Source organism: Mytilus californianus, unplaced genomic scaffold (genome assembly GCF_021869535.1).
Source record: "Mytilus californianus isolate M0D057914Y unplaced genomic scaffold, xbMytCali1.0.p SCAF_10, whole genome shotgun sequence".
NCBI classification, from domain to species: Eukaryota; Metazoa; Mollusca; class Bivalvia; order Mytilida; family Mytilidae; genus Mytilus; species Mytilus californianus.
The window spans coordinates 14107894-14133698 of record NW_026262582.1 but is presented as its reverse complement, the minus strand read 5'-3'; the positions used below and the strand labels follow the sequence as shown (position 1 = coordinate 14133698).

The following is a 25805-nucleotide window of genomic DNA, read 5'->3' as shown; positions in this document are numbered from 1 at the left end:
TATTTTGGTAACTGTCGCGGGATGTATCAATACACAGCCACGTCCGTTCGGAACGGAGACGGTAAGGTTGGTGCCTCGTGTAAGTTTAGTGCCACCCTCTCTGTACGTTGAAGAACCAGTACAACAACTCTCTGTCTGTTGCCCAAATTGCAGCTGCTGGTATCAACATTAATCATTTTCAAGTGTGAAGCAGTCTAAATGTCTAGTTTTTTATCCCAGTCGACTTAATTTGCAGAACTTAATGTGTTCTAGACCTGAATATGCCATAAGATATTCCCGTTTAACGTTAAGCAATCAACATTCAATCAATCGTTTTAAACACATTGATGATATTGAAGCAGACGAAAATTATATTTTTCAGTTTATTTTTTATCAATTTTTCATTTAATACATTATTTTTCCGGTTTCAAGTAACCACAGCTCATGTCATGAGAGAGAAAACTGTAATCTGTTATCACCATTATCTGTTCCACTGTTTCTTTATTACAATGAAATTGTATTTACAATTCTCTGTCATGTAAGTCTTCTTGTCTTTTTAATATTTTGGTAATCACATGATTCTATTTGAAAAAAAAATTAATTATATACATAATTTAGAACAAACATGTGGATATAACTTGAGTAAGTATAAACCAATTATTTTTGTGTTATTTTCACACTTCATTTAACTTAACCAAATATTGTAGATCACAGATGCTGTTAGCGTCGATCTTGTTATATAACCGCGTTTGACTTGTTTTTGGTCTTGACATTACTTACTGGGCATGCTTAAGGGATCAAATGACCAGTTATTTAATGCTTACACATGGAATGTATACAACATTTATAGTTCTTTCTGTTTTCAATCTCATTATCCAAATTTCTTTTAATTTCTTCTTTTATTCTTTTTTTTTTTTTTTTTTTTTGCTTCTTTTAGGTAGTGAGGTATTTACCAATATGGCATTTTCAGCCTATTTTAGAATTCGTGCTTCCTCTTTTTGAAAAATGCACGCACAAGCACATCTCTAACCAATGAAATTCATTCAGTTTAAAAGCGCCGTTGAAATCAGGGGATGGTAAAAAGTTGTCATGATATAACATAATGTTTGTGACATTTCTTTTTATTTTGAACAATTTTCGAATGCATCACGTATGGCGAGTTTTTGTAAAAAAAGTTTATTTCATGGAAAATGTTCACATATGTCCTGGTTGATAGAAATTTGAAACAATCATTCGTTTGATAACTTTTCACTTAGCCAGCAGCTTTTGAAATGCATGATCAGATACGACAGATTTGTCTCAAATTTTTCCAATACCTACCAGGATTATCTTATGAATGACATTTGATCGCACCAAAAATAAGCCGGCCAAGCAACAAGTGAAAATGAATATTCCATCCGTTAAAAAATCCGCAGGCTCTCCATCCAACCCCAAAAATGAAATGGTCGTCCTTTATGCGAGTTATTCTGTTTAATATAAAAATGCTGATTGTATAGTTTGCAAATTTTGCTATCATGTAATCTTTTTTTTTTTTTTTTTTTAGAGTAAAAGGCGAAGTGAATTCGATAAAGTCGTTTAAGTATTAAATTTTGGTAAAGTTAACGATTTGCTGCAATTGTTTTATGTATATTTAGTAGAAGATCAAATAAAACAACAAATCACTGATGTGAGTTCTGTATTTAACGAATAACTTTGAAAAGGGCAAAACCAAAACGTTTCCATTACAGTAAGGCATTTTCAAAATGTATTTTAAGGGTTCTTTTACGTGCAGAGAGCATATAACTCTCCAAAATAATGGGCACGTGAATTTAAATACATGCAACTAATATATTCTTAAATTGTTGTGTGTGTGTCTTTCGTGGTATATTTATTTTTTAATGCATGGTGCAGTTTTTAATTGATGGCACATCTTTTAATTCTTCACAAACAAAACAGAATATTTCTTTTTGAAATTGAAAAATATTACTTGAATATTCAAATCCAAAATGAAACCATATAATACCTTTCCTCTTCGCTGACCCTTGAACTCGCTGTGACCCTTTCACTGCTCCTCCAGCTTTCTGCGACTTGGATTTTTGGAAAACCCCGGCAGTGTATTCTGGGTTAGACAAAGCAATGCTGGAGTTTCTTCGGATATTTTCTACTGTATAGGTTGGGTCTATGTTCTGATTATTTACTGCTGAATACTTTCGGTTGTTATAAGCCTCTATGTCATCTTGGGAAAATGAAAATGTCGACGTCGAAAAAGCAGAATCCATAGTGAAATCTGAGATGTATAAGAATTAAAGAGTCATTGCAATATCTGGATGTAATTTATAACATCACTATCTTTATATACAGATGATACGTTTTTTTCGTGAAAAACTATCATTGGCATTTAAAAATTTATCAAAAAAATGAAGTCTCTTTGACCTTCACATGTCTTTTATGTACAAAAAACACCCTCGAAAATTTTTATATGAAACATAAGAAATTACTTACAATACAGAAACAAACAAGAGTCAATTGTATAAGGAAACATATAAATCTTAACCTATGGCAGTTTACAATTTCTTGTTTATAAGGCTATTACTGCATTAGTTATAATTATGCAGTAAAGTATATTGTCATGTCTTTGTAATTAAATTAATTCGGATTGTCTCCAGCAGTTATGTGTATTGTTCATATAATCAGGTACAACTGTTCGCGTGTCGTGCAACGATTTGTGAAAGGTATTTCCTGGTTGTTGTTTTATTTTTAGGGGTATCCTTCGGTTTCTGTTTACCGAAGTATTTTCAACATTTCTGTATTTAATTCTCGCTATGACCGTGAATGTGTCTTTGGTACTTCTCAAATATGCCCACATTCAGCAACGAGTCAAAGATCACACTTGAAAGACTAAACTCGATGTTTAAGAATTATTCAAAATCTTAAATAATGTTCCCGTACCCACACGTAATGCTAAGTTCATCATAGCCCTAAAATAGGTAGGAATCATATAGTTATCAAATTAGTGACAATAGTATTATATTAAAGTTAAAATTTCATAGATCGATTAAGAAAATTTAAAAAGGTAACAAACAAAAACTTTGGGAATCACTTTGACTGCAATAGGAGCGAGATCGGGTGCGTCCAGAGGGTGGGTAACTCCTATACAAAGTAACATTTTTGTTTTGCATGTATATGTTGTTAAGTTTTTGTGTGTTTTTTGTTGGGGGAAGGACTTTGTGGGAGTGGAGGGAATTTCTTTATTTCCTTTACTCCGTGTTGAGTGTAGTTTGGTCAATAAAATATTAAATATCAAAAGTTAAAATTTACACACTTCCATAATATGTATATGCACAAGTCTGGTTCATATACATATCATGGAAGTGTGTAAATTTTAACTTTTGATTTATTGCTACATAAATTGAAATTTGAGGAAGGCCAGTTATAAAGGAGCAACTACGATTTGGGCAAAATTGGCCCTAACATTAATTGATCTAAATATTCCATTTTCGTTATACTTACAGTGCTAAAAAAATACTACATCGTACCTACTCCTTTTCGATTTATACTATGAGTAAATCACTTAAAATGTTTGGGAAATATGTTTTAAGAAGTCTGCGTATTGTTAAGCGTTGTAAATCTCTTTGGAATTATTTAGGGGCCAGCTGAGGACCACCTCCGGGTGCGGGATTTTCTCGCTGCATTGAAGACCCATTGGTGTCCTTCGGCTGTTGTCTGCTCTTTGGTTGGGTTGTTGTCTCTTTGACATATTCCCCATTTCCATTCTCAATTTTTTTTAATGATCTTATTTATCCATTGTGGCCTTAGTGACAAAAAGTGAAATTGTAATTGTAACTATTACCACTGTAGTCATCATCTGGTACTTCCGGTTCTGTCTGTTCTGACAGTCTACCATGAGTTTCTGGTTTCAGGTAGCCTTCGGAATCTGAAAGCATTGGAGAGATTTATCTGTATTGTTTTAAACAGCAAGTGAGTTATAACAAAAACTCATGACTTGCATTATTATTCTCCAAATAAAGGGTTTATCAGTAGCGCTTGTATAAAAACTGGAATTCAACACTTGTTGGTTGTTTCTGAATCTTATTTGCGACAATGTGAATTTGCATTCTATAATATATATTTAATTTCATAATAAAGTAGTGTTTACGTTTACACAACAATACAGTTGATTAGCACTGAAAAAATAATAAAATAACAAAAATACCGAACTCCAACGGAAAGTCCTTTATTGAATGGCTAAATCAAAAGCTAGTCACATCAAACGAATGAAAAATACCTCCTATATTCCCGACGTGGTACAGGTATTTTCTTATGTATAAAATGGTCAGTTGAACCTAGTTTTATAGCTTGCTCACCTCTAACTTGTATGACAGTCACATAGTATTCCATTATATTGACACAAATGTGAGAGCAAAACAAACAGACATAAAAGGGTAAAAATGTCAGAAATTGTGGTACAGCAGTCGACCAACTACTGGTCTAGGAATAGTGTAACCAATATTAAGGTGTACCTCTTTTTATCGATTTACCTTTCTTAATAGAAACTGCTGGCTTTGGAAAATCATAGCCCTCTTTTGTACCTCTTCTTCCAAAAAGACTCTCATAATGAGCTATATCAGAACCAATTGACGCGTAGGTATGATGAGACTGACCCGCACTATCTTTCCTATTGTTCTGTGCGTCCATCTCACTAGATACAAATAATAAAACAAACCGTCCAATATACATGTGTAACTTCAAATTTTAAGATTTCACTATTGGAAGTGGATTATGATAATGATGATGAATTGGTTGAAACATCCAGTGGCAAATATACTGTGGATTTATTTTCGTGATTACCAATTTTCGTGGATTGGGGAAAACTTACATATTCGTGTGTATTTAAATTGGTGTTTTGAGCAAAGTTTGCATACCTTCCTTTGTTTTTCGTTGAACATTTAAATTCGTGGTTTCCCATGAAATCCACGAAAATTGGCATCCAACGAATATTAATGAATCACAGAAACATGTATTCCAAGAAGAGAACTAGTCAATTTGATATGAATAGAAACCCTGCTTTGTACTTAATCAAATTACAGAACCAGATTTTGAACTTGCAAGTCCACATGAAGACATAGCACAACACCCTCCAAATACCCATTATTCTCACCAGAAGCCGACCAGATTGTGCCCTTAATATTTAATGCCTCTCGTCCTAAGCTGAGAAGCAGAACATTTTAAGTTTTTGTGTTTCCGTTTGACCCGGCGAGGTTTATGAAGAAATATCGTGAACTGAGGCATTGTAATAGCATCAAATATTGCATGATGTATATTCGATGTAATACCAACATTGCTTTTCTCCTATTAGTCTGTGTTAAATTTGCAATTATCAAAATATTTGTAGAATTTATCTTTGTTTCACATAAAGAAATACTTGACACTAGTAAAATTTTATCCTGTCCAGTATTATAGACAAAGTTTTACATTACATTGCATTGCACATAAGAAAATAACCATCACTGGAAGTTAACCAACCAAATTGTTACCTCATTTTTCCTGTGTACAAACTTTAGTAACCATGTCACCTCAAGATTCCAAAATCTTCTACAGAAACACCAAATAAAAAATAATGGTGTTCCAAAACACCAACGATATATGTATATGGCATAGATTTTTTTTACTCTCAACTGTCAAATTCAAGGTAACATTTGTTCGACCCTTTTTCGTATGCAACCGAATGTGATGTTCTATGATTTTATGGTATTACACCTATATGAAGCAATATTGTGACAAGGCAAGTGTTTTCGGAACTGAAGCATTTTATCAATGATTGCTTGATGTATAAACTATAAACTGCTATTGTGAAGTGCATCTGGTTCAATGATTTATTTGTCTTGTATTCTTGTCTTCCAAGCTTAGTGATAGCACAATGGTAAATTTCCTCACATAAATGCTATGCATACCTAAATGAATAGTCGTGTTAAATAGACAAATAAGCGCTTCCAAGCATATTTAACCCCGCCACATCGAATGAAAAAAAAAAACTTTGCTTTGAAAATAAATAGTATTGGTTAAATAGCTCACCTTTCCATAACTCTTCCTAAAATACAAAGAATGCAATAATGAGTAACTTTCAATATATCTTTTGCATTGTGTATGTTGTATTTTGCACGGTTTTTAACTGTTCTATTTATTTCAGTGCACACGGTGCTTATTGAATAAGAATTCATCAAATATCCATGATCCAAACTTATAATGCGCTCTCCCTTATAAATATGATTGATTGATTGTTGGTATATAGCGTCACTTCGTGACTATATCATACCTGATGAAAGCCGGAGTGTATAGAGTGAACCAAAAACCTTCGATAGATAACTAAAAATTTAGTCAAACCGACAGATCAGCAGGATAATAAAATGGGGGCCTGGCGTATTCGACCTTCATTATACTATAACACGGCGAATGTATGTATCCATATATTTTGACAAGTGGAGCATTTTCTTCCTTCCCTTCCGTGTTACCTGAGATAATCTCAACTTTTTGTTCGGGTTCGTGTTGCTCAGTAATTAGTTTGTTTAGTTGATTTTGTTGTGAACTTGTTTGTAATTTTGTCGTTTTGCTCGTTTCTGTCGTGGCGTTGTCCGTTTCTCTTAGACTTATGAGTCTTGGCCGTTGTCTTTTGTCTCTCTTTTAAAGTGTAAACCTAATAAATATCTGATTACCTTGTCGTCTCCTTCGTGCCAGTTTAATCACGGCAATAAAGAGTATAACTATCATCAAACCGCAGCCTGCAACAACGCCTATGGCAATGTATATATAATTGGTTTTTACTTGTACACTTCCAGAATCGCCATTTCCTAAATTAGAGTAATATAAGTCAATTTAATTATAAATATAGTAAAAGAATACATGTAACAGGGAAACGTATTAATAAATAAATCAGTGAAAACATAAATGTGTAAATAAAAGGATAAATAAAAGAGTTAATAAATGTGTAAATAAATGGGTGAAAAAATGGGTAAATCATTCAATCAATCAACTTAAACTAAACTGTCAAACATGATGTTAGCGGTCAACTAAATTTATACGATATATTTGGTTTACAGTTTGATTTAGAAGAAACACCGACAAAGCTAGATAATACTATTAATTATCTTATTACCACCACATTTTATATTAATTAGTATTGTAATTTTCATTGTTATTGATAAATGTTATATGAGTATTATAAACCAAATCTTGAATTCTATCCTTATTCTATCCTATTTTGGGGAAATTTCAGAAATTCAAATGTGACGTCACCTTTTTTTTTTTGCGTTGATCTCTTTGGCTAACTCGGCTTTGAATTTTTATGTACTGGTTTATGTTGATTTATGTATCCGTTTTTATTATGTAGTTAGTCACCACTTTGGTGTTATCATGTATATCTATTATATAGTCATTTTAATAAATTTACTGTTTGCAAAAGTATGAATTATTCTAAATAGTAAGGATTTTCTTATCCCAGACATATAACCTTAGCCGTATTTGGCACAACTTTTTGAAACTTTTGGTTCTCAGTGCTCTTCAACTTTGTGCTTGTTTTGGTTTTCGTACTTCTTTATCTGGGCGTCGCTGGTTGGTCTTGAGTGGACGAGGTGCGCGTCTTGCGTGTTAAATTTTAAACCTGGTACCTTTTGTTAGCTATAATTCGTATGTTTCTCTGTCCTATATGTTCTCCAATTTATTTGTATTGTAGTCCTGTCATGTACTGTTGTCATTTTAATGTTATATTTAACATTGCCATAAAAGCGGGAGGTTTGGCTAGCCACAAAACCAGGTTCAACCCACCATTTTTTTCTTAAAATGTCCTGTACCAAGTCAGGAAAATGGCAATTGTTATATTATAGTTCGTTTCTGTGTGTGTTACATTTTAATGTTGTGTTTCTGTTGTGTCGTAGTTCTCCTCTAATATTTGATGTGTTTCCCTCAGTTTTAGTTTTTAACCCGGAATTTGTTTTTTCTCAATCGATTTATGAATTTCGAACAGCGGTATACTACTGTTGCCTTTATTTACGTCATTTACATAATAAGGAATTTGCCTATAAACTAGAGACAGAAAAATCTGTAATACGACATGAATAACGCAAAACTTATATATAAGACATGAAGGGTAAAAACAAATGTGATAGTCATGAAATGCAGTTTGTCGGATTTCCGTTTTACTGGTTATAACCCAAATTTATTTCTACTGTATACAAGTATTATATGTAAATCTAAATAATGGCAAAGTCAATCTTTGTTCACGCGAATTGCAAGTGTAACGCATTAACGTTGATAATCATTTGGGAAATTCAATGGGCGCAAGCATCAATAGGTTAACCTTTCCGAAATATCAATATCAAAGATGTGATCTTTTTGTCTCTGTCACAATTCAATTCAACTAAAATAGGCCTACATCATACACACATTTTAGAAGTAACTCGTAAAGCAGAAGCTGTTTCCAACTCCGATGGACTTGAGTTTAGCCGATGATTTTATATTGTCAAGATCGAGAGTAACATGTCCGACGTCACGTAAAACAGAAAATGATTATCATTCCTAAACGCCCACAGACTAGCAGAACAGAATTTGTTTACTATTTAATGGGGACCTGTGTTCACCCATAGATTGTTATATTATCTACTTGGAACAGAACCTTTTTCCCATTAAATCGGTCTTGGTTCACCCAAAGATTGTTATATTATCTAGTTAGAGCAAAACTGTTTCTTATTAAGGAGCAGAAAGTTCATCTACCATTTTGTGTTTCGTACGCTGCAGGTTTCTATGAATTATTTCATGGAATGTTGCTTTGCTCTAGCATAATTGTCTATACGTAATTGCAGTACTTCTTCTAAATAAGATTTTTTATTTCTACCACCTTATATATTTTTTAGAACGTAATTAAGGTTAACATTTTTTACCTGTTACAATCGGATTTGAAAGTTTAAGTGTAAAATTAGATTCACAGCGAATTTCTTTGTTAGTTGTCGTCAAGACACATCTGTACATTCCATAATCACTTGGTAAAAACGGTGTCATGATCAGCTTCATAATGGCGCGTACACATGGAATTTGCGAACTACAGTGCACCTTGGTTTCATTCAACGATCCCGTGTATTGTGTGTCCTTGACATTGTCGATTCTTTTTCTCCCATGATACCACTGTACAGCACTCACTCTTTCCATACAATATGCTGTTAACTGTAGTTCACATTGTTCTGCAGAACATGTTTTTTTCTCAATGACACAAGTGCCGGGTTCTTCAAAAATAAAGGGTATAAAATACAAACATTCATTCATCTGTATAGGTTTTTTTCAACAACAACAAACATTAAAGGCACAACAACATTACCGGTACCATTTGTTCTGCACAAGATGCGCATTTCGACAATAAATGTCTCTTCAGTGATGCTTGAGGCCAAAATATTTGAAAATCCAAAATTTAAAGAGCTTATGAACCAAAATTTGTCAATCAACATCTGGTGTAAATTTCAATGTATTTGGTATGTATAGGTCAATACCACAGCAACTCAATGAAAAAAAAAGACATATCTAAAGGGCAAAATACAGTCAGGTGTCACTTCAATATGTCAAGGTCATGATCGTCCCAGTTTTTTACAAGTTAGAAAAAAACAGAAACAAAGATTTGCGATTAACACCAAATTAACAACGAAAAATATAAAGTTACGACATTTTTACTGATTAATTATAACACTGTGCGGGACAAACTTGCCATTCCAGAATTGGCAAATCTGACTTTGTTGTTTTACAACATATCAAAAATATTTTGGCCAAGTGATTAAAAAAAATTTCCCCATATGTCCCAACATGTCACTGTTGTCACTGTTGTCACTAAAGCTGATTAAAAGTACATTTCCCATGGGAAATTTAAGTTCCCATCGGAACATTAGTAAATAGTTTCTTCCCATGGGAAGTTCTAAATTTCCCAAGGGAACTAATTTTTCTTCTTTTTCCCTTGGGAACATTTATTCTTCCCATGGGAACATTATTCTTTCCACGGGAAAATATTTTTTTGCCCATGGGAACATTTATTTTTCCTTTATTATTTTTTTCGGAATTTTTAAAAGAGCTATGAAATATCGCAATGAACTGACGTTTACTAATAACCAGGAGCAGTTTTTAAAAAATTCATTTGATAAAAAAAAATATGTAATTTCAATAAATTAAAGGTATTTCTATCATTCTTTTACATTCAAAAGACTTTTATTATCATCAAATGATTGATAGAAACACATTGATTGTATTGTATCGTCGTTTATTGATTGGTTACAATCTAACATCCATGGCAGCGGCTGATTCTACAATTTGATTCTCTCACCTTAGTTTTCAATCAATAGCATCGTGCATTTCATGTAATATTGTTCGCTGAACTGCCAATGATTATAGCCATGCCTGTGTATTTCAGAATTTTATTTAAGGATAAAAATTATAAATCTGTTTAAATTTATATACATGGGAAATCACGAATCGTGTTTAAGGTTGTTAGTTAGTTATAATCCTTGAATTTATGAAATTGACATCATAATTATTATTAATAGCCTTATTCTTTTTCATCTACGTAACTCAATATGCGTGTTTTTCGCCACTAGAAATTAAAGATTTGCACTGATTTTTTTTTTAAAGTTTATTTCATTCATTCGGCCAACTTTCATGATTCAATTTGTTGCTCGTCTACCAAAAAGTCTTTTATTTTGTTTCATTTTTCGCAAACACCTTTGAAAGTCTTGTTAGATGTATCTTTTATGATCTTTCAGGTAAATATCAAAGATCATCCTGAGTTTTGCTTTCACAAGGACGGTTGAGGATTAAATAATTTATGGTAGTATATACACTTGTATTTTACCCGTAGGCTGTCTTCATTTAACCCATTTCTCTGACGTCAGTCTATTGTTCTTACAGTAGATTATTTTTCAAGAATCCACTGACCACTTCGTTAACTTAAGATAACTTATTTTATAACTTTAAACTTTTAACTTACGATTTTTTATCCTCTCAAAAACGAGTGGCATATGAAGGGTTCGAACTCGCGCGTACTTTCTTCATGATCAGTAGAGTATTCAGTCTATGCATGATACCACTATACCACGAGTGCTGACATAGGTTAATATTTAAATAACACTCATAAAGCGCACAACTGTCAATACATGTCAATAAACTGTATGTCTGTCTCAGAGATAATTCGCTTTTGTTATCTAATAAAATATATATACTATGTCTGGATTTGTTCATGTTCTTTTCAAATTTATTTAAATTGTTTTATTTTGGGCGTTATTTTTTAAGGAAGATTATGTTCTACATTTGAACGTTCTTGATTATAGTTATATAGCAGTATGGAAATATCTTAAAACAGAGTTTATTCACGATGTAAGGTTTGAACATTGGTCGATTTTCAACATCGTTATAATGAACCGATGGGTCTTTATACGATTGTGGCTATTACACACTAGTTCTAAACACTAGAGAATCAAGGAATTGTATATATTAGTGCAATTCTTTGATAAAATAAACATTCATATGCCCATTACACTTGTCACTTTTAACGTACAAGGACTTTTCCTTTTTATCATAGCAAATACTTACTTATGGTTTTAGTCTTATACTGATATCGTACTATCAATATTTTTTTCTTTGTTTGATTATAAATGGTCCATCACGTCACGTCAACATTGAACGGACTCTAATTTGAATAAAGTGTGATATATAAGCTACGACCGTAAAACTACTTCTTTGATTGTAAAACCAGAAACAAAATCATCGCCTTTAAATGAAAATGAAGTATATAATACCTCTAAGATTAAAACAATATTTTTGTTGAGAAAAAAATTACAATGAAAAAATTTCAATTCGGATACAAGGTTTGAACTTGGCACTGTTAATGTCACAGTTATGTTTTTCGGTACAAACGACTAGACGATCACGGCTATGAACAGCTTGAATGTAAAAGTAAAAAATTTACATAATTATACATTGTACATCTGTAACAAGATCAATTCTGCTGGAGATTCAGAATGCTCACCACAGATAATACTAGTTTATTGACTGGTTTACGATGGATGCCAAATGTAATAACGTTAAAAATAATCTAAACTTAATGAAAGGGAAACAGTTTAAACAAAATTCATGTATAATTGTTCAAAAAAGACCTTAAGCAATTATTGTATTTATTTCGGAAAGCATCATTAACTGGAGCATCATGAAATTGTAGTATTATGGCAACTACGCTAAATATATGTATTTGACTTAGTACGGTTAAATTGTAGACAATCCTTAATCAGCTGTCAACAATAGCAGATTGCTAAATACTATATATGTAAATTTCAAAGGTTTCTAAATTGTGGTAATTACAATTTTTTAACTATTCAAAAAAAGATAAATAAATTCTGTATATTTATATATGTCTTCTTGAATAAATCATAAATACCAAAATCTATATAATTTAAATACTTTGTAATGATAAAGCATTAAATGAAATATAAATATACAAGTATGAAATCTCGTAATAAAAAGGGGAGCTAACAACCCATTTAAGTTATATTAAACGTATGTTAACTTAAATATAGACGTGAACCGTGTGGATATAATCATTTCCAGCTATTATAAAATAAAAAAGACAAAATACGAAATTATTTTTTATGAAATTCCGTTGATTCATTGCCAAAACATAAACCAGACAGTCGTTTTACTAGAAATGGGTTAAGCTAGAGAATTGATAAGAAGTAGTGGATTCGGAAACGATAATCAACTTGCGACGAAAGTCGCTCGTTTTTTATCGTTTACGAATCCACTACTTCTTATCAATTCTCTACTACGTAATTTACAGTTTAAAGAAATACGAATACTTTATTTCTCATTATTTATTTTTTATTTAAAACTACAATTACATAGTTATAGAGAACATACATAAATATAACTATAAGGTACAATTATTACATGCATGTGTAAACAATACAATGAAATTAACTTGGAGGACTGACTTTCACATTTATATAACTTTGATAAATTTACATAGTTTTTCTAATTATATAATATTACAACATTTGATGAGTTAAACAGTTGATCAAATTTATAGATATTAGGGTTTGACCAACAGTAGTTCGGTAAAAATTTCTTTCTTTCTAGTTTAAACGTTCCACAATTTATAATGTAATGCTACTCGTCACCAATGTCGTTTGAGTCACAGAGACGGCAGATTCTGTCTTCTCCCGGTAAACACTGCCACCTTCCAGACTCAATCGGCAAGTGGTGGCGATTTGCAACAAAAGGAAAGCATTCTTGTTAAAACTGGTCTTTGGGTTTTTGCTCAAAACATTATGACACCCATTTATCAGCAAACAGTGCATTCCATATATTAGACATACCACAATTATCAAAAATATTTTTATATATGATCTCCACTTAGTTTTTAATCCGTTATCATTATAACTAAAAAACACAAGTTTGTATAATACAACACAAATTTTACTTTCTTTTCCATTAAGAAGTCTTCTCCAGAAATTTATCATTTGCAACTTTAGGCACAGTAATGGAATATCTGCCAAGCTCTGGCATACACTATGAAATGTGGAGTAGACTGTTTTAAATGTAAGGAGCATTGTCGTCTTTTGTATCTAGATCAAAAACTAAAATGTTTATTTTTTTGCGATTGCATACAGGTTAAAGAACTATTTGATTTTTTAATCTAAGATAATTGCTGGTGATTTTTTGTACGAATAGAGAACAATTAGAAATTGTTTTAATTTGCAAGTTTTATTAAATTTGTTTCAAGTTTTCTCCTCACTGGGTAAATTATTGTAAAATCGCGAAACTTGCATTACAGGCATATTCTATACTTCTAAGTTTGAATAAAGAGTCTAAACTTTTTCAAATATTGAATACGCAACCATATCTCTGTACCCTTATCCATGTTTGATTTATGTTCCTGAAGGCGGTTGATTGGATATTAGTTTAAGGTAGGCGTTGTTTTTGGTAATTTTCCTCCAATCAACTGGCATATTCGACAAACCTGTGTGCGCTGATGCGTTAAAACTGGCTATGACATTGTAACGGCACGTGTCTTACATCGGAATATGTCGTGCGTGATCAGTGTTTATTGTAGTATTGGTCAAACTTATCTGATATACAAGCTTTAAAGATGGGAATTTAGATTTGCTTTTTGAAAGATTATTTTCAGCAGTGCCCCAGAGATACGGTCTTAAAGTGTTAAAGAAAAACCAAACTTTAATAGAAGGTGCATATTAATTATAATGTGTTTTTGGAAAAAAAAATAAGTGCCATATAATTTGAATTACGCAGTTAGCGCATCTCGATCACTTTCGATAAAACTGTAATGTATTAATGGTACATCATTGATTTTTAATACTTAGAAATTATTTGTGACTGTTATACACACATACGTATAAGCAGAGACATCTATGCACGTTCTGGTTTAAGTTTACTATAAACACACCATAAATCTTTCTTTCAAATATCAATATTTTTTGGGCATACTTGCTTAATATTTTCTTTTATTCTTAAAAATTATTTTACGTTTCATTTCATTTGAATACTTTAAAATACTATAAGCCTATATTGTTGTAAATTTTTTTAGGGCCAATGAATCCCCCCTCAATGTAAAATAATTGTATATTTCATTTAAATTATTGATTTAAAACGTAATACATGTATTCTTTGAGGTCTGCCAAACCCAAATGCAACAACAAGGAGTGTTTCAATAGATCGCACAAGGTATTCAATTTGATAAATCAAAATTTAAAAAAAAAATCTTCGCTATATTTCAAGAAACTTTTTGTGATTTTTTTACTTTAATCAAACCTGGTCAGGAAAAAAATCAGCATTATTTTCATAACATTGGAAGTTAAAAGTTGTTTGTGTAATTTTTTTTTTTTTTTTTTTACATTTCATTTATTTCAGCTTTCTTTCAAAGTTTCTTTCGCCGGGTTAATTTTCTTTAAGCGGGTTTGATCTTTTTATTGTGTTCAATTAGTAATAGTAAAATTTATTTCCATAATATATATATATATTACACATTATAATTTGTACAGTACTTATGTACAATTTATCAGTATTTTGTGAATCTCTTAACATAATTAGATAAAATAAGCACAGTGTCTTTGGTAAACTTATCACTGTTTAATGTATATGCTACAGTCTTGCACATAGTACTGACACAAAGTTTATATGAAAACACTAAAATATATTTTGTGGACATAGAATTTGGTATTAGTAAAAAAATAAATATAAAATCTAAACCAATCAGGTGTCCTTATTTGTAGTTTTATGATAGAGGACAGTGGTTAATATTAGGTTGAAGTATATAAATTTTTGAGTAAAACATCGAACTGGATAATTATTGAAGATAAACTTGTATCACCTGGTAAAAGAAGGTGTGTGTCAAAATACTAATAACAACCCTGTACAAATTGTAATGTGTACGAAATTACAACTTGTTCACAACATTTACATATGAATTCCTAAATAACACTTGGAAATAAATTTTAAACAATGACTTTGTCAACATTTCGATTTTGTCGTCTTCCTTACTAAGTTTGGTCATGAATATGCATGAAATACTTGCCACTGAACGTTAAACAAACGGCAAATATCCCCCAATCCATCTGCAATTGCGATACCTCTGTTGCTGTACATACCCGTCATTTTGTCACATGCCGCTAGTTGGTACTATTCTTTGAACAAATTTCGTCCTACATTTAAATTGTTCTTGTCCAGTAATACATTCCTTGAACAGGTTAAAATGTCAAACTAAATCCTATAAAATTAATTTGGTGCATTGGTTCTACGAAACTCAATTTTGTAAATTTGAGCGTGTCAACCCCCTCATGTAGTAGTGTTTTCGTTTTGTATAAACATATAACAAAGGTCTATGTTGGTAGTCAGTTATTGTTTCATTTAACATATTTAACAATTGGTGACATCAAATAAAATTCTATTCACATGTTTGTTTTCTTCTGAAAAGAGTGTTTGTTTTTATACGAGGTGTTATAAATGGTCCCTCTATATATATATCTAAATTCCTGTATGATATACTTTATAGTCATAGGTTTTTTGTTTTTTGTTTTTTTTTATTGGAGAAAATTCAAAATCATGTTTCGAATAATGATATTTTGTTATGCCAACCGAAGGATTTTAGAATCTGTAGTATCAATGTCTCATTGTCATATCTCTGTAGACGATATGTTAATGTCTGCATGTTGCACTAAGCCATACGCTACTATTCGTCTCTGGTATGTAAAGTTTGTAAACGAAATTTAAATATGATATTTATATGCAAACTGAAGGATCTAAAATTTAAATGATTTATGAAAAATAATGAATACGGCGCGGGGTATGACACGAATTCGAAGTCAGCCAGAATACCCGAATTATAAATCCTAACCTCCGTACTTGTTTGATCATTTAATCCGAAATTTGGATGGTCAGATTACAAAAAAACGCTTTGGTTTAGGACTACAGTTGAAAAGTAGCATTTGCTAACAATCCATGCAAAATAGTAAGATGAATGTTCCTGAGCGTATAATGCACAAAGAAAGTGTTGTTATGTTCTTATTGAACTTAGTAAGGTAGTATGGTTACCCAGAACAACAGCATTGAACTTAGTAAGGTAGTATGGTTACCCAGAACAACAGCATTGAACTTAGTAAGGTAGTATGGTTACCCAGAACAACAGCATTGAACTTAGTAAGGTAGTATGGTTACCCAGAACAACAGCATTGAACTTAGTAAGGTAGTATGGTTACCCAGAACAACAGCTGAATAACGGTTCCAGTTGTTATAGTACACACAAAAATCAACTGGGCTAATTTAGTCTCTGCTGCATAGTTTATTTCATTGGCAATCATAGCCTTCATCATTTTATTCAAGAAAAGTCGTAAACCTTGAATATTCTGTTATCACTTTATAAAGCTTGATTGAGACGTATAGGTTCACTCAGATACCGATCATTGTTATCTTTTCTTCTTTTACATAAATGAATGTCATGAATGTCAGGGATTCGGAATATGGCAGTTATATATATATATATATATTCTCAGTTTATATTTAATTCGAAGCATTATGGAACTATGTCAGCCTATTGGACTTTCATCTTTGAAATTCCATTTGCATTAACTATCTAAATGAGACAACATAGGAATAACTTGGAGTGTATATATGTACTAGCCTGACTCACTGCTCGACGAAGTATTAGATTGGGCCAGGACGTCAGGCTTATACATGTACATGTATCAAAAAAAGAGAAACCAACAGCAATATTTGACGAAGACGAAATTGATGATGGAATTTTAATGTCCAGTGTCCTATATTACAATGCAGGTCGAAATAGAACTTGAAATTGACAATAGGTATTAATAGAACCGTCGCTTTTCCAAAAGTATTTACGCTTAGTTTGAATTTCTCGTGCTTTTTCAAAAGGTTCAAATTATAGTTATACATGTACAATATAACTAGCAATTGTGGTGACGAATTTCTAAAACTGTTCTAGAATGTTCTAATTGAAACATAAATCTGTAATTTTTCTATATTCATAACTTCCACGAAGCAAAGCAAGTTAGATATAGATCGACTGATATGCATAAAACCCTTACGTTACGATATACAATCGTAGTATTTAAATAGAAAAATCCGTCCGTTTGGAACAAATCTTAACTTAAGTACTTTTATGCATACGGGCTCTGAATTTATATCAGATCGGTTCTGGAGGTTTCTCTCTTTTTTTCAAAATACATATTCTAAATATCTATAGTTCCCTATCTTTCTATCTATATAAACCAACGATTGACAAGTGCGTACATGTTTTTTGAAATATATATTTATATGTTTTAAAATGTCAATAATTACTGACAAGTAGTACAAACTTGCATTTTTTCAAATTTACCGATAGGAAATATCTAAATAAATTGTTACTTCCTCAAATCTTTGGTTGGAATTAAATATCATTCATTACACCAGAAATGTTATTCATAAACAAGTGGTAATAAAATTGACTACACCAGTAACTGCACGTATGAGTTTAGTAATGTATAGTATATCACTCTCGGACTCGTGATGTATATTATACCTGATAATTTTTAGATGTAAAGTTCCAAATTACCGGCCGCATACACTGCTCAGCAGTAAAACGGTGCGTGAACCTGCATTACGTGTAATAAGAGTTTTTAAGCCCGACAGGAAATCGCTTGAATACCTGGAAGTGTCAACTCACAGTACCTCTGGCAATAATTCCTGTAGCCATGCTGATGGTCAAGTTAGGGAAGTAAATAAAGGTATTATATAAAAACTGGGACATAATAATTTTTTATATTGTATGATAGTCCCAGATAAAAAAGTTATGAACAAATTAGATCATTGAAAACAATTTGACACGAAACGACGCTAGTTAATTATGGCTTTAAACTATGAGAGAATCCATAAAAGAAATCGCTCTAAACGAATTCCCCTAATTTTATTTGTTTAATAAAGTTAGTTAAAAAAAAGTTAAAAAATGACAGAGCATAGTTATTTAAAAAAAAAATAGAGTAGGTAGAGAATTGATATTTTGAAGTTGAAATCGATGGTGATATCTTATCTACAGGAGAATAAAACGTTAATATTTATGAATTTGTGTGAAATTTTATACAAAACGAACATGATATCAATTTTTCATTTTTTTTTGCGGAGTTTCCCTTTAACTTTTTAAACTTTTATTGCTGTATTTTTGGTTGTATTGTGCTATCATGATATATTAAAATTCATTATTATACAATGAATAAATAATATTCTCTAAAATGGCATTGATAATTTCTCTTTTCGGTAAATGGACTGTTTTTTGGCGCAAAAACTTCCGACTGTTTTTTTGCTAAATGTCCTATCTATGCGCTAAAATATTCTCCGCCGTTGATAGTGACACACTTTTGGTGAAGGAATTGAAAATGAATACACATCACTTTACATTATTCAGTGTAAAATAAGTTAAAATCATCACACGGTATTGCTTTAACACATGAAACTCCGAGCCGGAATATGTACAGAATGCATCAACAAGGAAATTGCATACACATACAGAAAACACAATGAATTTTGCAAGCACAGTACAAGATTAAACGTTCTTGAAAAATTGAAATATGCATTATATAGAAATAGTCTTGCTCGTATAAACTTCACATTTATTAGACCAATTATGGAATATGCATATGTGTTTCGGGATAGTTGTACTCAACAAGATTCTATGCTAAGTTGGGAGCAGGAAGAATAGTGTATGTCAGTCGAGAAGCTACATATTCGAAACAGGCCGGAAATTGCTAGTAGACAGAAAAAAGTCAAGAAAGCTGAATGTTTTATATTCTTTAAATAATGAGACTGCCCTTGATTATCTCTGCGATCTAATGCTCCCACTTATTGGTCAAATATCTAATTATGATTTGCGAAATAGTAACAACTATGTAGTACCCCGCGTTATATACTAGATATAACCAGAACATCTTTTTTTCCCTATCTACTACAATTGAATGGAAGTCTAAAGCCCGACGGGCGCAGGACATTTTAGCGAAAAAAAATAAACTACTAGGGGACATTTTAGCGCAGATATTAGTGCCCATTTGAGCGCAGGATTAATCCGTTCACCTGTATTTTCGATAGCCCATTTTAGCGAAATCTTACCTGGTTGAAAAATACTCTCCTTACTAAAACCATGGACAGTAATTTATGCGGTCTTAGTGGTTAAGTTGTTTATATAAACTATGTTTACTTTGGTTCATGGAAATAAATGTTGTTGAAAAGAACAGAGGAAAGAAAAGTGTTTTGTCCAGAGTCGATCCATGCCCATTATAATGGTGAATTTTATAGTTGTCACCCAGGTATTTACGTTTTTTCTTGATACTAGCATCAAATTGCAAACAACAACATATATATATATATATATAAATACGAAGTATAAACGAATGTGCACCACAGTCTTGACAAGATAAAGAGAAAGAACAGTTCTTACTGCAATTTTATGAACGGTATTGTACAGGGGGTATATCCAGAGCCCATAATGTACGTTCTCTAGGATATAAATTCCAGGATAGAACGGACTTTTAACATTTGATTTAACCTTTTAGACTTTTAGTGCTGTATTTTAATGGACATGCTATTGTTTAAATTGTGCTGTCTTGATTCTAATAAAAAAATATTAATTTATTATCTATTGTAAAATAGGTTAGAAATATTACTCTAAAATGGGCATTGATAATTTTGACTTTCGCTAAAATGGGTTAAAAAGCTTGCGCTAAAATGGGTTATACTTTGGCGCTAAAACATCCAATTGTTTTCGCTAAAGTGTCCTATCAATGCGCTAAAATTTCCCCCACTGACCCCGACAAAACTTAATATCATTCATGGTTGAGAAATATGCGAAGCTCTTTAAATGCAGATCTGCACCGTGTTAATATCAAACTAAATCCCGCATGCAGCTGTAGCCATGCTGTTGAGGATTGTATACATCATTTTTTCGAGTGCCCATTTCACAATGAAGCAAGAGAAATATTGTTTTATGATTTAAAAAAGATATGCTATATTTAATTATACCAGTTGAGCTTCTACTGGCTGATCACGGCTACCTCTATACATTTCAGCAAAATAAATCAATTTTTGAATCTGTTTAATCTCATATCAGAATTACACAAAGATTCAGAACTTCACATACAATTAAAATACTGAATTCCTACTTTCTCACACTTCACGCAAGTCCATATTACAACAATATTATATTGCATTTTTGTTTAGTTTAGTTTGTATTACATGCATTCCTATTTTGTTTTTCGTCATCATCTAATGTATTTTGTGTTTATATTTGTATACGGAGGTGACTTCACTAATGTTGTTATAACTTGTGTTCAATCCCATTTGCTACTTTTGGAAATAAATTATGTTTAAACAAAAACAAAACAAAAATAAGTTAAACGGAAATAAGTCATACACAAAACACTTGTAGATTTGGTACGTGTACGTGTAAATGTTAGAAAAAAGTCACAGAAATCACTAATCCGTGTCAATGTCAAGTTTTTGAAACAATACAACAGAAAATAATAATATGACTTCAATTTACTATTTTCTGTTCTAGTAATCTACATAAACTGCCTATACAGAATATAATACGGAAGGAATCAAAATGTTGAAATAAAGAAGTCCGTAGAAATACCGCATATGACCACCTTAATGCTCTAAAACAGGATTTCGCACTACGGACTTGATGGGATGATATATTATAAATAAATAAATAATTCCAATTTATACATTTATATGTTTAGTAATTACAGTGTTATTAAATTTTTTATCGACGTGCCACGCTCTATTGATTGTCATCTGTGTGTAATCGATTGAAATTCATGTTCATTCAAACAGGACCCGTTAATTACGCACGTGTATACAGGTTGTACATGAATATATTATTTCAGCATGTTATAGTGTTTTTGTTTTATGAGTCTTGTATTTTGTATAAAAAATCAAAATTTGTGGTATTTCTACGGACCGGAAAAAAGGTTGTTTTAAACATTTTTTTATCTATTTTCCAATAAGTTCAATAATAGAAAAAAGAATATTTTGTTATCACAACACACACGCATAACTTAATTTAAAGACATTGCTTCATACTTTTACTGGACAATCAGAGTTTTATGGAAGTTGCATGTTGAGTGCAACTTTGGATACGAAACCATATTGATATTTTGTATAAAACCTGCATACTTCAATAACTTAACATTCAACAAATTTCAATTTTTCTAGGAAAAAAAACATGTTCCTTCGTAAAATATCTGTTCCAATGGGAAGAAAAATTGTTCCCATAGGAAAAACAAATGTTCTCATCAGAAAAATAAATGTTCCCATGGGAAGATAAACTGTTCCCATCGGAAAAGTTAAATTTCCATGGGAACTTTTTGTAGTCTTGTTTTCCCATTGGAACTTTCAAGTTCCGATGGAAACTTTAAAATTCCTATGGGAAAAGTACTTTTTCCGATGGGAACTTTAACTTTTCCCATGGGAACTTCTAATATTCCAATGGGAATATTTAAATTTCCAATGGGAAATGTACTTTTAATCAGCTGTAGTGCAACAGTGACAACAGTGACACGTTGGGATACATTATTATCTATCACTTGGCCAAAAAATATTTTTGTTATCTTGTAAAACAACAAAGTCAGATTTGCCAACTCTGGAATAGCAAATTTGTCCCGCACAGTGTTTTATTATAAATTATTCAGGCATTATTCTATTTTTAATGTTGGTTCGTCTATGACAAGACCAACAAGAGGAAATATTAATTGCAACTGTGAAGGTGTCTAAATTCCTTAATATATAATCATCATTTGTACATATGGGCCGATAAATGTATCAGTTTCTAAAGTATACAATGTAACAAACAAACAAAAAATTGAATGAATGAAAACTGTTATATAAAGGGTTAAACAAATTGATTCATATCAAAATTGTCCTAATTCAAATTCTTTCGAAGGTACATTTTAAAATTTCAATTATGTAAAACAATCTGTTATTGAATAGTCCGTATGGTGTGCAATGGCGGTATTGAAATAATCAAAATTAGGACATGACAAATATTTTGAAAGCACATCTTTTTCAATGCACTCTGTCTTTGCAGAAAATAGTTCTTAGAGGTTGTAACACATATGCTACACAAGAGATAAAAGTATTGCTGTATAGGAAAATGCATACACATATTTTCTTTTTGAATAAAACCAGGTTCAACCCACCATTTTTCTTAAAATGTACTATACAAAGTCAGGAATATGGCATTTGTTATCTACAATTCGTTTCTATGTATGTTGGTGTATGTTTTTGTTGTAGTTCAGTGTTTCTGTTGTTCTGTTGTTTTCCTCTTAAAGTAGATGTGATTCCTTAGGGTTTAGTTTGTTATCCGGATTTGTTTTTGCTTAATCGATTTATGCATTTGGTACATTTAATAATTAAATGTTTACTCACCCGTATCAGAACTGACCACCATAACAAACATTGTTACAATGAGTATAAATCTGTTTAGATACATTATTTTATTCTTCTCATTTACCTATAAAAAACGATAAACTTTTCTGTTGAAGGCGTTTTAAAGTATGAGAGGCTTTTAAGAAGATATTAAAACTTATGAACAAAAGGGTTATTAGTCAATCAGAAAACAACTAAAACACACTCTTAAGTCAGGTTGACATATAGTTGCTGAAATCTATGTCATTCAGTGTCTGGTGAAGTCAAATCATACCACATCATCTTATTTTTCAATTAAAAAGAATAAACAAATGTGTACTGAAAAAACTTTATAACAGTAAACTGAACACTTCCTCCATGACACCTTCTATTGTATCTACACATTTAACTACTTTTTATTCTATTCACATTGCAATGTGAGAAATACTAGAGTGGTGATGACCTCAGTGTGACATTGAGATGAAAAACAGCGATACAAATATTGTTCCTCTGCTCTTGTTTTCTTATCAAGTGTGTTACGATGAATAACTATATGTGTAATGAATTAACATACCATACCCTTTCTTTACCATTATTGGTAATTCTGTTTTGGTTAATTGGTTAACAATTTATAGGTTTATCTAGCTATAATACCAAAATTTATTCTACCATTTTCTTCTTCTACTAAGTCAGGAATATGACAGTTGTTTTCCAATCGTTCCGTTGGTTGATATAGTCCAGCGTTTGATTTTGTCTTGATTGATGGACTTCCTCCTTTTGGATTTTTTAATACTTGTTTTTAGATCTTTTGTATTTCGTTAATCCTTTTTTTTAGATCTCAAAATACCAACACCAAAAAACAATAAACTCGGCTCGTTACAAAACAAAATTAGGACACCAAAGGTTCTCCACTACCATAACTTGTATTATAACAGGGACAGTCTATACTAGACTGTCCATGATTATAATAAGGAGGAGATTCGACTTGTTGAAAATTACGGCTAAAATAACAGACACAATGCACAACTGTAATTATGATTTTGTTACAATTTTAGCCCCTAATGTAGTAAATCAAACCCTTTTTTGAAAACAATCCATTTAACCCTCTGCAGGCTGTTTCGGGAGACATGGATCTTTACGCACGTGTCAAAATGATATAGTAAACAAGTACTGTAGATTTATTAGTATTCGAGTTGTCATGATATTCAAGGATTTTCAACCGTGAATTTTTTGCATCGAGCATCACTGAAGAGACAAGAATTGTCGAAATGCACATCAGGTGCAGAAAAATTGGTACCACTAATGTTGTTGTGCCTTTAATTTTTGTTTTTGTTGTAAAATCCATATATACAGGGATCCTCTTTACCCTTCACATGTTCACAATAAGGCTGCTAAAGGTCATCTTTCAGCATAAGATGTAAATTGTGTTCACAACAATGTAACTGAAAGTTCTATTTCATTAATGACATGGTAATAAAAAGTGGCAACTAAAGGATAAACTGGGGTTTTACCGCAAAGAAAAAAGGACAAAATATCGTCAATGAAATAAATTGGCGGGAAATTGTCCACTTTAACTTTCTAAAATAAATCATTACCCAGCCATTTTGAAAAATGGAGTTCTAACCCCCGAAACACCATGTCAATTTCACATAATTAAAAAAACAATCAAAAAAGGGGGGTCATACCCCCGAAACACTCCCTGGATCTACCAATGTAACCCCTCGAAAACTTTTACCGAAGTTAGAACTCTGGACACCGACACTAGAGGAGAATACTATGACAATGGCCGAAGTTTAAAATAAAATATCATTCATATGTGGTAAATTCAGACTTTATAAAAAAATATAGTGATCACATTTAAAGAGAGGCAAAAGATATCAAAGGGACATTCAAACTCATAAGTCGAAATAAACTGACAATGACATATCAAAAACAGAAGGAAAACCAATAGACAAACAACAGTACACAAAACACAACATATAGAATACTAAAGACTAACTTATGCACATTGTGAAAGTCGCAATGTTAAAAGATAGACTAAAACAAGTAGAGGATGTGATTGCAATACAAATACATATGTGGTGTTATTCTTATCATTAAATAGATACTAATAATTTATCATAGCAAAACAGTATTTGGTTATACTCATTATTTTTAAGACTACTGTTTGATCACACAAATATTATTTTTTTTGTATATATGTACATTGTTTATACGTTATAAATAAATGATAAAAAAACGTACAAATAAATGCATCATGAATATTTAAAATAATTTTACATTTTATAAACAGTTTCCTTTTTTCATCTTGACATTTACATAATCACATCAAAACAATCCTACCTTGTTTGAAACATTAAACTTGCTATTGATTGAAAAAGATCATCGCTCAATTAAGTAATTATATGTAAATAATTAGCATGTAAATAATGAGGCTCTTGATGCTCTTGAGTCAGTCTATATTCATATCGGTCATCCACGATGTACTTAAAATGTTGCTGACCTCTTATATCCGGAAAAACGTCAACAATATTTCTTCTTTTTTTTTCTTCCTCTTTTCCAAAAAAGGGGGGTGTAATTCTTTCTCACCAGATTTTAAACAACATGTTGAATAATAGCTATTTAAGAGCCTCTGTTTGAAGGAAAGTATAAACAAACCAAACTCACATACAATTTCCTTTGTCTGGATCATCTACTTGTAACCGGATATTTTCTTTTTATATATTTAAAAAAGTAAGGAAATGTTTATCTAATATGAATGTTTTATACTGTAACATTGTTCTTGAACGGGTTCATCAACTGATGATGTATAGTTTGATAACGGGAAATGAACTTGCGTTTAATTTTGACCTAGTGACGATTACACCAGC

At 31.6% G+C, this 25805-nt stretch overlaps 1 protein-coding gene across 1 annotated transcript; it reads right to left on the bottom strand.

Moving 5' to 3' along the window:
- Positions 1–348: 348 nt before the first annotated feature.
- LOC127717653 (uncharacterized) lies at positions 349–25310 on the bottom strand. Its single transcript, XM_052223392.1, has 9 exons — positions 25279–25310; positions 22957–23041; positions 8889–9227; positions 6669–6803; positions 6031–6046; positions 4497–4657; positions 3809–3892; positions 1982–2245; positions 349–560 (listed from the first exon to the last, which is right to left on the bottom strand). The coding sequence occupies exons 2-9, from the start codon at positions 23018–23020 to the stop codon at positions 514–516; spliced, it is 1110 nt and encodes a 369-aa protein (XP_052079352.1). The 5' UTR covers positions 23021–23041; positions 25279–25310; the 3' UTR covers positions 349–513.
- Between the last annotated feature and the right edge of the window lie 495 nt (positions 25311–25805).

Excerpts from the sequence above, each read along its gene's own strand:
- LOC127717653 (XM_052223392.1), bottom strand. The coding sequence starts at position 23,020 with ATGTATCTAAACAGATTTATACTCATTGTAACAATGTTTGTTATGGTG. Across the intron at positions 3,893-4,496 it reads AGCAGTTTCTATTAAGAAAG|ATTCCGAAGGCTACCTGAAA; the intron begins GTAAATCGATAA and ends CAATGCTTTCAG. Across the intron at positions 561-1,981 it reads AGGGTCAGCGAAGAGGAAAG|AATCATGTGATTACCAAAAT; the intron begins GTATTATATGGT and ends TTTTTCAAATAG.